The 15,389-nt window shown below is 32.0% G+C and overlaps 1 protein-coding gene across 1 annotated transcript; it reads left to right on the forward strand.

Moving 5' to 3' along the window:
* The first annotated feature begins 3,601 nt into the window (after positions 1–3,601).
* On the forward strand, positions 3,602–12,357 carry LOC148285019 (uncharacterized). The gene is made up of 4 exons (XM_088231494.1): positions 3,602–3,681; positions 6,542–7,032; positions 9,279–9,491; positions 11,488–12,357. The coding sequence occupies exons 1-4, from the start codon at positions 3,673–3,675 to the stop codon at positions 11,663–11,665; spliced, it is 891 nt and encodes a 296-aa protein (XP_088087620.1). The 5' UTR covers positions 3,602–3,672; the 3' UTR covers positions 11,666–12,357.
* Positions 12,358–15,389: the final 3,032 nt, after the last annotated feature.

A 15,389-nucleotide genomic window follows, 5' to 3' on the forward strand; every position in this document is an offset into this window, starting at 1 on the left:
ATCATTATCGCCCTCTTATGCGCACCCGATGGAGCATAGGGCATTGTTTCAAGCATGGTAGCCGAATGACACGAGGCAGAATTATCTCCCCTAAATTTACCTCTTTTAGGATTTTTATCTGAGGGTAGCCATCAAATCGAAAACACTTGTCCGTAATTCTAGTCATATTACTTCATCATCATCATTTCATGTCCGCTCTTTTGTTGGAGCATATGGTGTCCATAAAGAGCCTCCCAAGTCGGGTTCGCGTCCCGTAGTTATGACATAATCTACCGACGAACGGTCAGAAGTGGACGTCCAGGACGTCAAGAATCTAATGCCTTGTAAAGTAGACAAGCATGGTTAAGGCTCTCAGGAGACATCCGCAGTATATGGAGTCGTATTTCTAGGACACAGAACAATAAACCTAAAATATCCGGTGTCAAAATGCTTACTGTCCTTATAAATCTTTCAAAGATGAAAGATGATTTTATTACCTCCCGTCGCATTTAATAAAGTAACATGTTAACAAAGGTCTTAAGGCCTTAAAGGATCATTCTGATACGAATCTGATATAAATAATATCATATGCAAGTGAAAGGCAAAGGATTAAGGTCTACAGTCTACAGTGTTTGTAAAATACGTCTAATGAAAATGAAAATTTTGTTTCTTGAAAACAAGCAATGAATTATTAATATTATTACCATAGATTAAATAAAAACTGCAACTGGTGGATTGATTGCATATTTTTTAATTTTTAAGAAGTGTTTCTTGATGATAAAAGCAATCCTGTCTATAAATGCGTATTTCAACTATTTTTTTTCGCCATTAAAAATTGATCACTTGTTATTTTTTTATATTTCTTATGCTGTGGACAGTAATAAAATTAAACTAGACTATATTAGTTATGTATGGTAATAAAAGTTTTAATAGTAACCTTTTATAAATGAAAAAAAAAAGTTGAGTTAATAAATTTAACAATTCGTGTACAATTATGTTAATTCATATATTCTATTTTTGATAATGTTAAGACTTTTTAGGCAATCGGTCGTGTAAATCCTTCATAAATTATATTATTTATAAAAATATACACATGAATAAATTTCGTAGAAAGTTTTGCAATTAATCAAATTACACAATCAATGAAAAAAATCTATAAATTGTCTTATAAATAATTATTCACATTTTTCCTATCCGAACCAAATGGTGCATAAGGCTCTACATTGTTACATCGACCGCAGTGTATCTCTATCATTTTTGTTAAATGAAGATAAGATCATCAGTCTAACGCTTTAAATGCCAGTCCAGGAATAAAGTAATACTGCAGTGTAGAACCACCTAGAAAAACTATGTTTCACGTCCACCCTGCCAACAATAGAACCCAAGACCTCAAGAATGGTAGGCAAACGTGCAGATTACCACACAATGAGGTGGACTTATTTCCACTCGATTTCTTGTTCTAGTATTTTACCTGAGAGTAGCCATCAAATCGAAAACACTCGTCAATGGTTATAGTTTTTTTTTCTACACCTGGAACTGCATTTTTCTTCTGTCAGACACAGAAACGTAATGGATGTAATTTATATACGTTAATTCAATCTGCGCATGTCTCACCGGTAAAATTGAAATCAAATTTTAATCTTAAAATAAAAGTGTAAAAGAAAGAATGGTTGGTATTTTAACTGGCAATATTTTAACAGAATAACTAGAGAACAAAGACAATTTTAAAACCGTAAATTTAAATAATATTTCCACATCATTGAGACAAATTACTGAGACAAAACACTTGATAACATGACGTAATTATTGCATTTTATACAGCAAATAAGTATTGTAAATAATTAAAAAATAATATTTTTATTAATTACTGTAATTGGTTCCTTTTACAGACAAGTACCTACAAAGTTAATCGTTTTAAATAAAGACATTACATTATCGATTGATATTAATTGATTTTAATTTATTTCACTCTTTTAATGTTATTACTAGTGTTCATTCAATAATTTAACATGCAGTTATTTGCATTTAAATTGTATTAATTTATGCTTCATTAGGTTAGTTTATACCATCTTAATAACTAACATAAACTTTAAATAACATTATGCTGAGATGTTATTTATCTCAGTCCCTGTCTACAAACATTTGGACAAACTCAAAACATGGTTGATTAAACCAACTGGTTAAAAAAGAAGATTTTTTTAAGGCGTTGCTTGGTATCAAAGTGACGTAATTCCATCAGATGAATCACACACACATCAATAAAGGTTTCAGCTTTTTTACTTCGCAAAAATTAAAAAATGGTAAAATTTAGGAAAAATGAATGTAAGAGAATAAATAAAATGTACGTTAAGTGAACCTTATCATCATATAACAGATAAATTGTAAATAAAAAATACTCCGCATTGTGTTTATAAGTGCAGTGCCTTGTGCACCAATAGATGCGGAAACGGGAAGGACAATTATTTTTAAATGTACATTTTATTCAATTGAGTAAATGGTTTTTTGAAAACTCTGACAATCCCGAAACCAGTAAACTAAAACAACAATTACTGATTGTATTGCCTTACTTAATTTCTCTCAAAGAACTACTACTACTACCGCTACTACTACAATCACACCATTTCCCCGTAGTGATAGGCAGAGATAATGGTCCGCTACACACGTCTATCCTGACATAAATTCCTAGCTTCTTCCACATTCATACATCTTGTCATTCATTCCCTTCGGTTCTGTCTGCTTTTGACACGACCAGACTTAAGATTTTGGTTTATCTGATCATGCCACGTCTTCCTTGGTCGTCCTCGTCCCACGTTACCGTTCATTTTCGCCATATATACTTGTTTTACCATTCTTTTGTCGTCCATTTGTTCTCAAGACACAAACCATCTCATAGACCTTTTCTTAATCTTATCAATTATACTTGTTTCAGATTTACACTCTCGCCTGATTTCATCATTCGTAACCCTGTCATACATTGATTTCCCACACATTTGTCGAAGTGATCGCATTTCAACCTCGTTCCCTCGGCTTTCATCCTTCATCTGACAGTTCCATGTTTCCCTTACATACATAAGTGTTGGAACTAAAACTCTGTTGTGCTCAAAGAACTACTTTTTAATATTTCACGAAATTAAATTAAAAATTCATGTTGATGAAATAAAATAGCATTTTTTTATTGAGTAAATAGAAAATAATTATTTATTACGCCCATATGAATTGAAGAAACCTTTGGCCGCTCATTTTTGAAATATTTTAAAAATAAGCATCCGTGACATTAAAAAAAATAATACAAAAAACATTAAATCAAAAAAATAATAATAAAGTAAATTTATTGAATGATTATAAATAATTAAATCAAGATACCACAGACATCGAAATCATCGTACACATAATCAGCGTAATAATTTTACGAAATTTATTACAGCGCGCAACGTAGGGCCCGATCATAATATATAATGTATAAATGTATTAAATTCAAAGTCAACAGCCTTTGTACGTACGACCCACCCCAACTTCTGCCGCTCTAGTAAGATGGTCCGCGAGATGATCTTGTTGGTCAGCTTAATAGGAGAGCAAGGATAGAAGGAGGTATATATAGCGGCGGGGATTCTTACACAGCATCAGTCACAGCCAGGCGACTCACCTGGGATATTCTACTAACTGTTACTGTTACGAGTGTGCGAAGGACTTAACATGAAGCTGGTAAGAAAAACTTGCTTACTCGCTTGTGTTTTCGCGACCTATAACACCCTTATGTGCGCCGGGTAGTTTAAATATTATTTTCAGTGATAATTATATTAAAACCAATTTTTCTAACAAACTTTACAAATATTGCTCTACGTAGCAACAGAAAAATCATTCGAAATATATTTTTTTTTTTAGTTTGTTTAATACTTCGGTTTTAAAAATGAGGTTACACAAAAAAAATGCCAGTATTTAACTATTTTTTTAGGTAGCTATTGGTCGATATAAGTATTTATATTCTTTTTTGTTATAGAAAATTTTATTGAAATATTTGGTCACAAAGTTATTTTTGTTTATTAATTAATTTATTTATTCATTTAAAGATACATATTATAAAAAATCACGTGTCCTTAACTCTATGAGGCCAAGAGGCCTGTGTTGAGTTGGGATACAACACAATAGAAAGTGGAAGCATGCATATTATAATGCTTTAAATATTAATATCGATTACTTTATTGTTAATTTTTAATGAAGTGATTTCATAATAATAAAAAAATATACAAATAGAGTTCTTGTAATTATATGTAATATATATTTAACACTCTTAAAGTGAAAACTATTTTTGTATAAAAAAAATAATAAGTATTTTTTGGTTCATCGAAATTCGAAAGACCAAAACAACTTTTTAAAATTTAAATAGATAGCCTTTATAGAAATTTTCTGATATAATTTTTTTGACGCAAAAAAACACCATAAATCCAACTAAATAAATCCAAAAAATACTAATAAGATAACTATTATGACGACTTACGTGATGTAATGGCTAAGATACTTGACCCACACACGGAAGGTTCCGGGTTCGATTCCCGGTGAAAAAACAAAAAAATAAATGTTATTTCTCTCAAGCCTGGGTGTTCTGTGCTGTAACCCACCACGTTTATTTGACCTCCTGGTATGTTTTGATACAAAAAAACATGATAATACAGTCACAAGTATTTTTAAGAAAACACGATAAAAATTCGTTGTTGCTAAATTTTGACAATATTGAGTGTATACCCGTATACATGTAAATAACGTATAAAAAAGTCAAAACAACTTTGAATGCATGTATTGCTATTTATCACGTAAAATGTTGTGATATTCAGAATAACTGAATTAAATAAAATAATTATTTCTTACATACCGTTCTTGGTGAATTACTCAAACTTGACACACATACCATTGCTATAATGCAGACGGTGAATAAAAATCTGGATCATTAATCAGAATAATTGCTTATTATCATAAAAATATAAGATTCAATGCCTATGTCAAGATTAAATCATCTTATTTGGTTAAATTTACCATTTTAGGAAAATATTACATGTAAACTGAGCGAATTGTAAAAACATGACACAATAATAAAGTTACGTTAATGTGAATACAGTGACAGCATAATTATTCTTTAAAAAACTTTGTTGCATTAAAAAGTATTCATTGAACAATTCTTATTGTTTAAATGTTAAGTTTTTTATATAATTAGCCGTTTCTGCATCGAACTTAGCGCTACTCTAAAGCTTTTATTTTAAGAATATTATAAATCGAAATGTCGAACAAATTCGGTACTATAGGAATAATTTTATTTTTTTATTTATTAAAACCATCAAAAGCCGAAATAAGCGCACACATTTTTTAAAATGAGGCTGTTAAAAATCTTTACGTTAAAAATAAGTTAAATTAAAATTAATGGTTTATTTTAAACCTCTAAAAATGTTTTAGCACGAGAGACATAGATAGACATTGAAATTGTTGTTTTATTTTTAATCTTGAAATAGATACACATACATATTTTTATAATAACATTGCTTTAATTATAAATTATTTAGCACATACGTCTTATGTCAGAATTTTGAATTGTTTCAAATTCAAAAACAGTTTTACAGAGAATAAGTAGTTTTTTTGATGTAGAAATAAAAGATAAGTCATACTTAAATTCACAAATTCGGGATAACCATTGACCGGTTTTAATCTTTTTTTTATAAATCTTATAATATTTTATTAATAATATAAAAATAAATCTACTGTCACAAAAATAGTTTATTTGTAAATTATCAAGATTTGTGGATTCACTGTTTTTTTTTTTTTTTTTACGTAAAAACCAAAACTCAATATCTTGTTGTTTTGATATTCCAATACAGAACCTAGGGCGTTAAAATATGGCCGCAAAAAAACATAAAAATAAAAAAAAAAGTCAACCTCATTAACGTCATCGAGATACTCAGCAATGATGTACTAATGCAGTACACCATGCACCATTAAGTGCGAAAAGGGGAATGATGATGATATTAATAAAATTAGAAAAACAACTTGATATCTCTTTTAAAAATAGAATACATATCACATCTACACTTTTGATATGATATCCACGTATGCAATAGCAATTTCATTAAATTACGTATACATTAATTATCCTATCGATCTAGACCCCGGGCATTGTCACTTTTCACTTTAGTATGATTTTTTCGGTATAAGCTAATAGTGCATGGTTCTAGAAGCATTTTTACTGATTATTCTAAAGATTTTTAATAACAGATTATTATTTTATTTCTCGCTAACTAAACAAGTTTATTATTTAGATATTTGATATACCTATCTGAATATGTTGTGTGGTACTAGTAGCATTTTTTTAAGCGACAGATTTTTCCTTGTTACATTTTCATTACTCCGAACAAAAAAAAAATCTTATGTATAAAGGGGCGATATTTTTAGGTGTCCAAGATCTTAATCAGCCGAGGCTCGAAAGGCCGAATTACGTACATTTACACTTATACGGTGCGCTAACCACCCATGCGGCATTTATTTCATTAAATTGTTATTAATTAAACGTATTTTATTTTAGTTGGTGTTAGCCGCCATTTTGGCCACGTGCCACGCAGATCTCCTCGCCTTGAGACAGCGAGCCCCCGCAAGCGCCTACTCAGCAAGCGGTGCCGACTTCCTGAATGGTCCCAAAAACACATACGTCCCTCCCCAGCAAAACTACCAACCGCCCCAAAACAGCTATCAACCTCCCCAAAACAACTATCTTCCTCCCCAGAACAGTTACAACCCTCCCCAGAACAACTATCTCCCTCCCCAGCAGCCTTCCGCTAAGCCTTCCAACCAGTACGTTCCTCCCCAGAACTCGTACGTCCCTCCCCAAAGGCCCCAAAACAGCTATGTCCCTCCTCCCCAGAAACCTCAGAACACATACGTTCCCCCTCAGAAACCCCAAAACTCGTACAATCCTTCCCAGAACAACTATTTACCTCCCTCAGGCCCAACTACTCCCCAAGTGCCAATTCTGAAACAGATCAACGAACTTAATGAAGATGGAAGCTACAAATACGAGTAAGTAATGTAATTGTTTATCTTTAAGTTTGTAAATATCAATTCAAAAGGAACTTTATTATAATATATACTAAATTCTATGTGAGTTGAGCCATGGTTGAATTGCAAGAATCAGGAGGTTCTTTGTCGCCTGAAACATACGGATTCTAAATTTGAGGAGACACTCGAAAGAAAAACCCTCACTTTCCCTAAACATTTTTGTCACACCACAGTATCTTGGAAGCTTAAAGAGCTGTTGATACGTGTAGTTATAAGTACATATCGACAGTCTCTGCGTATACTATCGAAACTGCATTTTAAGAGGTTAACAGAATGTTGTTTACAGGTTGTATTTCAATAGACACATGTTTGGCAATCCTACCAGTATCTAATAACTTCTTATCAAGCTTTGTTTTTACTCTCCTGTAAACCTCGCAAAATGCAGTTTCGATAGTATACGTATGGACCGTCGATATGTCACTTTAATCCAAAGTATAGATGAATGTGCAGTAAGCTCTGAATACAAGTTAGTGTCATTATTATAATGTCAAACAAATTCAATACTACAAATGCTTATTGTAAATAAAGTTAGGTAGTTATGACACTATAATTTTAAATCTTAAAGTTTTTTTTACTTTTGATATTTACAGTAATTTTTTGTTACATTTTTATATAAATATTTACGAACTAAATAAAGAAAATATGTTTATTTAAAATTAACGGAACCATCCTTAAAACAAATAAAATATGTGATGCATTAAGTTCGCTGTCGTACAGTAGTTTTAAACGTTCGGTTGCATTTTATCAAATTTAATTTAAATAAAATATTTAGTAGTCAAATTAAGAAACATACCAATCCGATTTTAAAAATTTAGGTTTTTTTGCATCTTTAATATACATCTAATTAGCTGTAATTACACCTAATATGTCACGTTGTTCGCAATTTTGTTTTAGAACTTATTATTTTGATTGTGCACGTAATTAAAAAAAGCTAAGTCATATTATATTCCGAGAACGATATACGACTTACAAGATTGAAACATGCAGTTTCCAAAAATACAATAAATGCCATCAACGCAATCAACATAAAATATATCCAATTATGTTGAAAGGGCTTAAAATTACAAAAAAAATAACACACAAAAAAGTACTTGAGTTCTTTCTAATACAGTTTTTTTTATTTACCAATTAATAATTTCGTACATTTTTATCCTTCACTAATAAAATTGTTACAAAAATAAAAATACATCAAATCCTACTGAATTGCATTTATGTGAATGTCAAAAAATGGTTATAACTATATGTATAAAATAATTATACCTCTTTATTCTATAACAACAAAATAGTCATATTTGCCGCAACAAATCGGTTTCTTAGAACAGGCATTTGCCCATATAGGAACCGATTGCAACATTAGGCATACTAATATTTCTGGCTTGCCGACCCTTCATATACTGAGCCTACTCCTAGTACAAGCAGAATTTTCCAGAGTATTTTTTGTGCCATTTTTGTAAAAATGTATGTTTAAACTAATAAATAAATAAATAAATTATAACTGTGATAAAATAAACATATTCGTACATTACTATTCACATCAAAATTATGTAGAGTTTAGAAATAATTAAATTTAAAATAAAATAAGCAATATTGAACAATAAAATCCAAAACGCATAAAAGAAAACCGCGTTTTAAAAATCTGATCTTCACCATACGTCTTTCTCTTGTGCCTGATATTTTTTTGTTCTTAAAAAATATTTTATTTTAAAAAATACTTTTATATTTCAGTAATCATAAAAAAAAAACACATTATTGTGAAAGAATTTTACTAACTGAACATACATATACATACACCCTTCACAAAAGCCATTTTTCGGGCCAAGATTGGGACTGAAAGTTGATATTATGGTGCACAGTATGGGTCAAGAAATATTTTTTTACTCGTGTTTGATCGTCACAATGAACTAATAATGCCTTATAAATGCAAAGAACTAAAAAAATAAACCTCGTGACTCGAACGATTATTTATTTTCACCGGAGAATATTAAGGAGTGATTTTTTTTGCCATCAAAGATTGCCCGAGTATACTCAGGCGTGGTCTTTAAGCGGGTAAGATATGTTACGATCTACTAAAACGCGAGCGGAAAAAAGTTTTGGTATAACGCAGTTCGAAACTCCAAACATTTCCGTCATTTCGGAGGCTGTCATTGATATACCTTTCTGCCAATGACGATTCCCTCTTGATTATAAGTGATTTGAAATATTTTCAGGACCCTCACTGGAGACCAGACCCATATCGAACAGATGGGTCACATCGAGAACATCGGGACTGACCATGAAGAGCAGGTGATGCACGGATCCTATTCCTACATCGGCGATGATGGAAAGACGTACTCCGTGACATATGTAGCCGATGCCAACGGGTTCAGAGCCTTCGGAGATCATCTCCCCACTCCTCCTCCAATCCCAGACGCCATTAAAGCGTAAGTCTCAAAGAAAATCATCATGCCATCATCATCACTAACATCATCATCTAACAAAACAATAAAAAATCTTTAACCGTAATTTACCAATATAAACATTTTTCATTCTATATTAGTCAATCAACGCCTTACAAATTATTGTAGATTGAAAAAGGACTTGAATTTCCGAAATCAAAAATAACAAAAAAATACTTTCGTCATTTCCTTTCCACACCTAATGGTGCATAGGGAACTGCAATGGTACAGCGTCTCTTGATCATAATAGTGACATAAAAATAAGATGAACAGTATTACACTTCCGGTGCCTGTCCAGGAACTATGTAATATTCAAGTAAAACTACACCTTTTTAAATAAATATTTTATGTCGTCCATGCCGGGAATCGAACTCCAGACATCTTGCACTGTAAACAAACGCGTTGGACATTTGACCACGAGGTAGACACGCAGTGTATATATTATTATCTATAATATTTTATTAAACTCGCTTATCAAAACTTATGAAACTAGGAATGAAAAATTAAAATAAAATATTTTTTTTAAATATCTTTATCGATTGGTTGAAACGCACCAACCATTGCATCACGAGACGGACTGGGTACTAAAAAAACATAAATAAATATTACCATTTGTCATATTTCAAATTTAGGTCTTAAAGTTCCCAGATATAAAAAAACACAATTAAAACATGACAGTGAACATTTAAAAGGGGAAATTATGTAAACAGTATTTAATCATAATGTATAATACCGCTGTATGAATAATTAATACGCATCTATAAAAAGACAATTTCAATTCCATATTCTTGATTTTTTGTACTATGTTCTAACTATGGTAATCAAACACCTCAGCCTTAATTACGTCAGTAAAAAAATGGCTAACACTAACGAACCATTATTCATGGAATTCTCAGGATTCGTCGTTATTCGAAGAGATACAAAAACACAATACACAGTTTATTGTTACGTCAACATTGTTAGTGATTGTCTCTTACAGAAAAGCTCTTCGCTTGCTGCTGAATTCAAACAATCATCTTGTATAACATTAGAATTATTGAAGCGATTTAATTCTTCATGTGTCCTCGGATGTAGAATACATAATATCTTCTGAGACGCGTGCATTGTGTGAGAAAGATAACTGACGGTTTGGTTGACAGATTCCTTGAAGAAATCAGATAAAATTGATCATTTTTTACATACTTTAAAAATTAAATTCTGAGGAAGATTTTTAAAGTTGGTTTAGGTCTTTAATACAAGATATTTGTTAGTTTTTAAAAATACATTTGCGTAGCTCATTCGATAGGGTTTTTTAAAAATTATCTATTGTACGATTACTGAGATCCTCAATCGCAATTGCCTTCTCATTAGATCTTTTTAGTCCTGGAAGTCCATTGCTAACTATTGTTCAGCTGAACTACGAGACGTGAATCCAACTTGTAAGGATACATAATTAGCAGAGGGCCAGAAAAAAAATTTGACGAAATATGCTTCATCTAAGTAGTGAACATAATAATATTAATGAAATAATCCATGAGTAAATGTCTTAAATTTTTATGGTATTTTAGATGCATAATGAGATTTTCTGAGTTATTGTGCCGTTTGCACTCTTTTCCAAGGTATTAGCTCGTTGATGTGTGAAGATTTATGTAAGGATAAGTTTGCACTAAGGGTTTCTACCATTTCGCAGTCATCGCTAAATTTAGCTTGTTGAACGGAAATCTGAGTCGTTTCAGAGTCTACACTTTTATGTAATGTATGTATTTCCGGATACCAGGATGAATTAATCGCACCCCATCACTCTGTTCATATTGTCTGGATAATTGTTAACCTCGATCGATTCTTTTGGTAATCGAGTTTGGTGTGATTAATTATTTTTTAACTTATATAGGCCAGAGGGTTGATTACATAGTAAAACACTTATTGAATTACATGTTATCAAAGTGATGTTTATCTCTCAATATGTTTGATGAGTGAATTCATAACCTTCTCTTTGTTGCAGATCTTTGGCCCAGAACGCGGCTGAAGAAGCGGCTCAAGGAAACCAGGGATATCCATCTGGTCAGTCCCAGGGATATCCATCTGGTCAGTCTCAGGGATACCCATCTACCAAGCCCCAGCAGCAGTACCTTCCTCCCAACAAGCCATCTTACAACCCCCAATCCGGGTATCAGTATTAGGCTCCAGTCAACAGGACCTTTAGTACTTGGAGAATCATCAAATCTCCCTATCGTCTAATCTTTTCCTCGGCCTTTAATTATAAATAAACGCTACGAGTGTAATACAAATTAAAAGATTGTGAGAATTGAGAGATTTGACGATTTCACGCGTGCTTTATACCAGGACCCCGATATGCAACTTTTGTAACTACTCGACTGAACCGTTGACCGACTTGTGGTTCGGTCTCCGCGTCAATATAGACACTTATTTAATAGTCTAAGTCAATCTGCCAACGAAATTTTCAATCATTTCTCTTCTGTTGATCCGTTAGATTAAGTTATTTAATAATTTAAACCTAGATTTTTATTTGGGAGCGGAGAGGTTAGATCTTTTAAGAAAGGTGTATCGAGCTTTAAGTTAAAAGAGTCTTCTTTATTTATTTGTATTATTTATTTTATCTTCAAGCATTGTAAATGTGTAAACATTTGTACATATTTGCGATATGCAAGCAATGCTCGGTAGATGTAACAGAAATCTTTTTAACATGGTCAGTCGATCAACTAGAAATGCAGAAATCCTTGAAAATTTCGACAGATTTTATATACGGTATCGATGCTGTGAATGCGTAAATGTAATGTGTACATAGGCATGTACATACTTGAAATGTAATTTATTATTTTTGTAATAAAATGCTGGCATGGTTTTGACCGAATACATTATTTCATTATAAAAATCCCATTTCTGAACACTATCAATATTTAAGGTTTGATAACAAAAACGTTACGAACAACTAGACCAGAATATGAATTATATGTACAAAAATTGTCTCACATTGACAAAAATGTTATGCGTTATTGATTTTTCATTGCGCACAAACATTACTCATAAATACAAAATATAAACCCTGCTTTCTAATAACATACAAAATGATGCATCAATCCTTAAAACACTCTTTTACACGCGTTTGCCTAATAAGAATCTATACAATTGAGCGGGAATATTGCGTAAAAACGAAAAAATACAGACACGAAAATGGACACTAAGTCGTTGGAACAAAAGGCATCATTCCTCTCCTTGGTAACTACACATGGGCATCCACCATCTTCTAGAGATTAACAAGCAGCCTGTTAGCCACATGTGCGGTCGTAACTTCCTACTTTGTAAAGGAAAAATTTCTTTTTATATTTTCTGTTCATTTTTAACTTCTTAAATAAAAATAGATACAAAAAAATCAACAAAAGCTACCCTTCTGATATTTTCTTTGCTTTGTTATCCATGGTGTCGCTTTATCTGTTCAGGTTTTTAATGTTTACTTTTTAACATGAACACTTGACAAATGCACTATTCCGCTTAGTGTTTATTTTTATAAATTTATTGATATAATTCTAAGTTTCTAGAATCCCACTCGTCCATGCGCTTGGTAGCTGCAAGACGATTGGAAATCTAGTTTGAATAGGTAAATTTTATCAACTATCAAATAGGCCTAAAATTCCAACCGTCCATGCGCACAATAGCTCCATGACTTGTTGTAATCTAACTGCTATTTTTATAAACGTGTTTTTTTTTTCGTTTTTAAAAATATTATTTAGACTATCAACCTCATTGTCAAATAAAATAATCGTGTAAATGGGGCTAGATTTCTTACTATTCATGCACTCAGTAGCTGCAAGACGTGCTGTAATCTAGCTCCTATATGTTATAATTGTAATAAATCATAAATAGAGACGAAGAACTAGAATCCCAACCGTCGATGCGCTCTGTAGCTGCAAGACGCGCTGTTTGTTTATTGTCCAGTGCCCTTGAGGAGATTTTCAGAAAAACGACGCTATAAAAAATTCTCCAATAATAATACAATTTTCGCGATTCAAAATGGACCATTTTAAAACATATTTGACTTTTTTATTAGAAGCAAACTGTACAGTTCTAATCTTTGTAAAAAATATTGTGTTCTGTCATATCAAATCGACAAATGATAAATACAAATAAAATAAAATCTTTAGTAATCACAATATGTAGTCCACTGACAACGCATTTGACCTAAGGGTCGATAGTGAATAATAAAATTTACTTGCAGCATCAATTTTAAATATCATGAAAGCAACTTTACCAAAAAATTCCATACTATAACAATACGATCGAATTTATCATTACACAATAATTAGCTGTATTGTAAAGGCGCGAGACAAGATTACATAATAATTTTACTGTTGATAATGAGGTAAATTATTTGGAACTATTTGAAGAGATACAAGTTTTTATTGTTAAGAAAACAATAGGTGTGCAGAAGAAAAAATGTACCAAGCAATATCAATCTATCAATCTATTGCTGCTCTAAAAATTAAAATGATTTTTTATAACGGTGAAAAATTACTAAAAAATGTAGGATTAGTTCATACAGGAGTGTAAAGGTGTCGAAATTGTACAATGTATACTGTTGGGGAGTTGTTTACGTAATTTTGTTAATTTTTTGTTTTATCTGCAATAATGGAAATAAGAAATGACCATTGTTGAATTGAGGGGAATATTGACCTCACTTTACGGAACTGAATCTGAGAGGTTGATAAATGCAAAAAAATAGATATCAATAAGATAGATCAGTGAATCACTTATTTTTTACTTGTTATTAGACTATTAACTAAGCTTATTTATTTATTATGTATCGTATTACTAGCGCTATAATTTGAAAAGTTTCGTAATTTTGAAAATACTCCGCCTGCGACGTCCCAAGTTCTATTCGGAGAGTTCTGCAGATTGCTTCGCCAGATCGTGTGACGTTAGTTTGTTGCAACAGAGAGGGATTTTTTTTTTGCGAAGGGAATACGGAAGTCTAGGCATTTACAAGGCTTACGACCTGTCGAAGTGGTGACCTGCTGGTTTAAATGGCCACTATACAACTGTGTAAAATTCACCATTCTGCCTATGTTTAAACATCCACATTTTCTCAACTCTTCCGTCTGTTGACTTTTGTGAAGTAAAGTAATGACTTTTGTTAAGTAGTTCAACAAATTTAAATCTAAATAACTCCTTTAGGAAATCCAGCCTGTCTACAAATATTTGGACATACTCAAAACATTGTTGAACTTGTGACGTAGTTCATCTTTATTAAAATCATTTTTATTATTTTTTTCGTGTGTTTTTGAGAAACTTCGACGTACAATTCAGTGGTCTAATTTTTACCGCGAGTAAGAAAACATTTTTATATTTAATTTCCTGTAGCACTGAACTCCGCAATTATTGTTATAAACATTTTTAACATCATCATTCATCATTCCCTTTCCGCACCGAATGGTGCATAGGGCACTGCATTGGTACAGCAATCGCAGCGTACCTTGATCATTTTTGTTACATTAAGGAAAGATGATCAGTCAAACGCTTCTGGTACCAGTCCAGGGACCATGAAATATTCCAGTGTGAAAACACCCCCATAAATAAATATTTCATATCAACCATGTCGGGAATCGAACCCAAGACCTTTTGCATGGTAGACTAACGAGCTGACCATTAGACCGATGGTGAACGAGGCCGATGTTAATATACTCGTGTCTAAAATTACATAATTTAAGAGTTTAACGCAACTAATTTCATAATTAACTATTATGATCGTCTAGAGTTCTTTCCTTGTTCAGGGCAGCTGCCAATAAAGTAAGAATCGCAACGATGATTTCCAACCTCCAACGAGGAGAGGAACCATAAGAAGAAGAAGAGTACTTTCATATCTTCAGTTTAGAATTTAGAAGGATTTTG

This window comes from Micrasema longulum, unplaced genomic scaffold (genome assembly GCF_059751315.1).
Source record: "Micrasema longulum isolate JH-2025_06_02 unplaced genomic scaffold, ASM5975131v1 h1tg000069l, whole genome shotgun sequence".
Taxonomy (NCBI): domain Eukaryota; kingdom Metazoa; phylum Arthropoda; class Insecta; order Trichoptera; family Brachycentridae; genus Micrasema; species Micrasema longulum.

Excerpts from the sequence above, each read along its gene's own strand:
- LOC148285019 (XM_088231494.1), top strand. Across the intron at positions 7,033-9,278 it reads GATGGAAGCTACAAATACGA|GACCCTCACTGGAGACCAGA; the intron begins GTAAGTAATGTA and ends AAATATTTTCAG. Across the intron at positions 9,492-11,487 it reads ATCCCAGACGCCATTAAAGC|ATCTTTGGCCCAGAACGCGG; the intron begins GTAAGTCTCAAA and ends TCTTTGTTGCAG.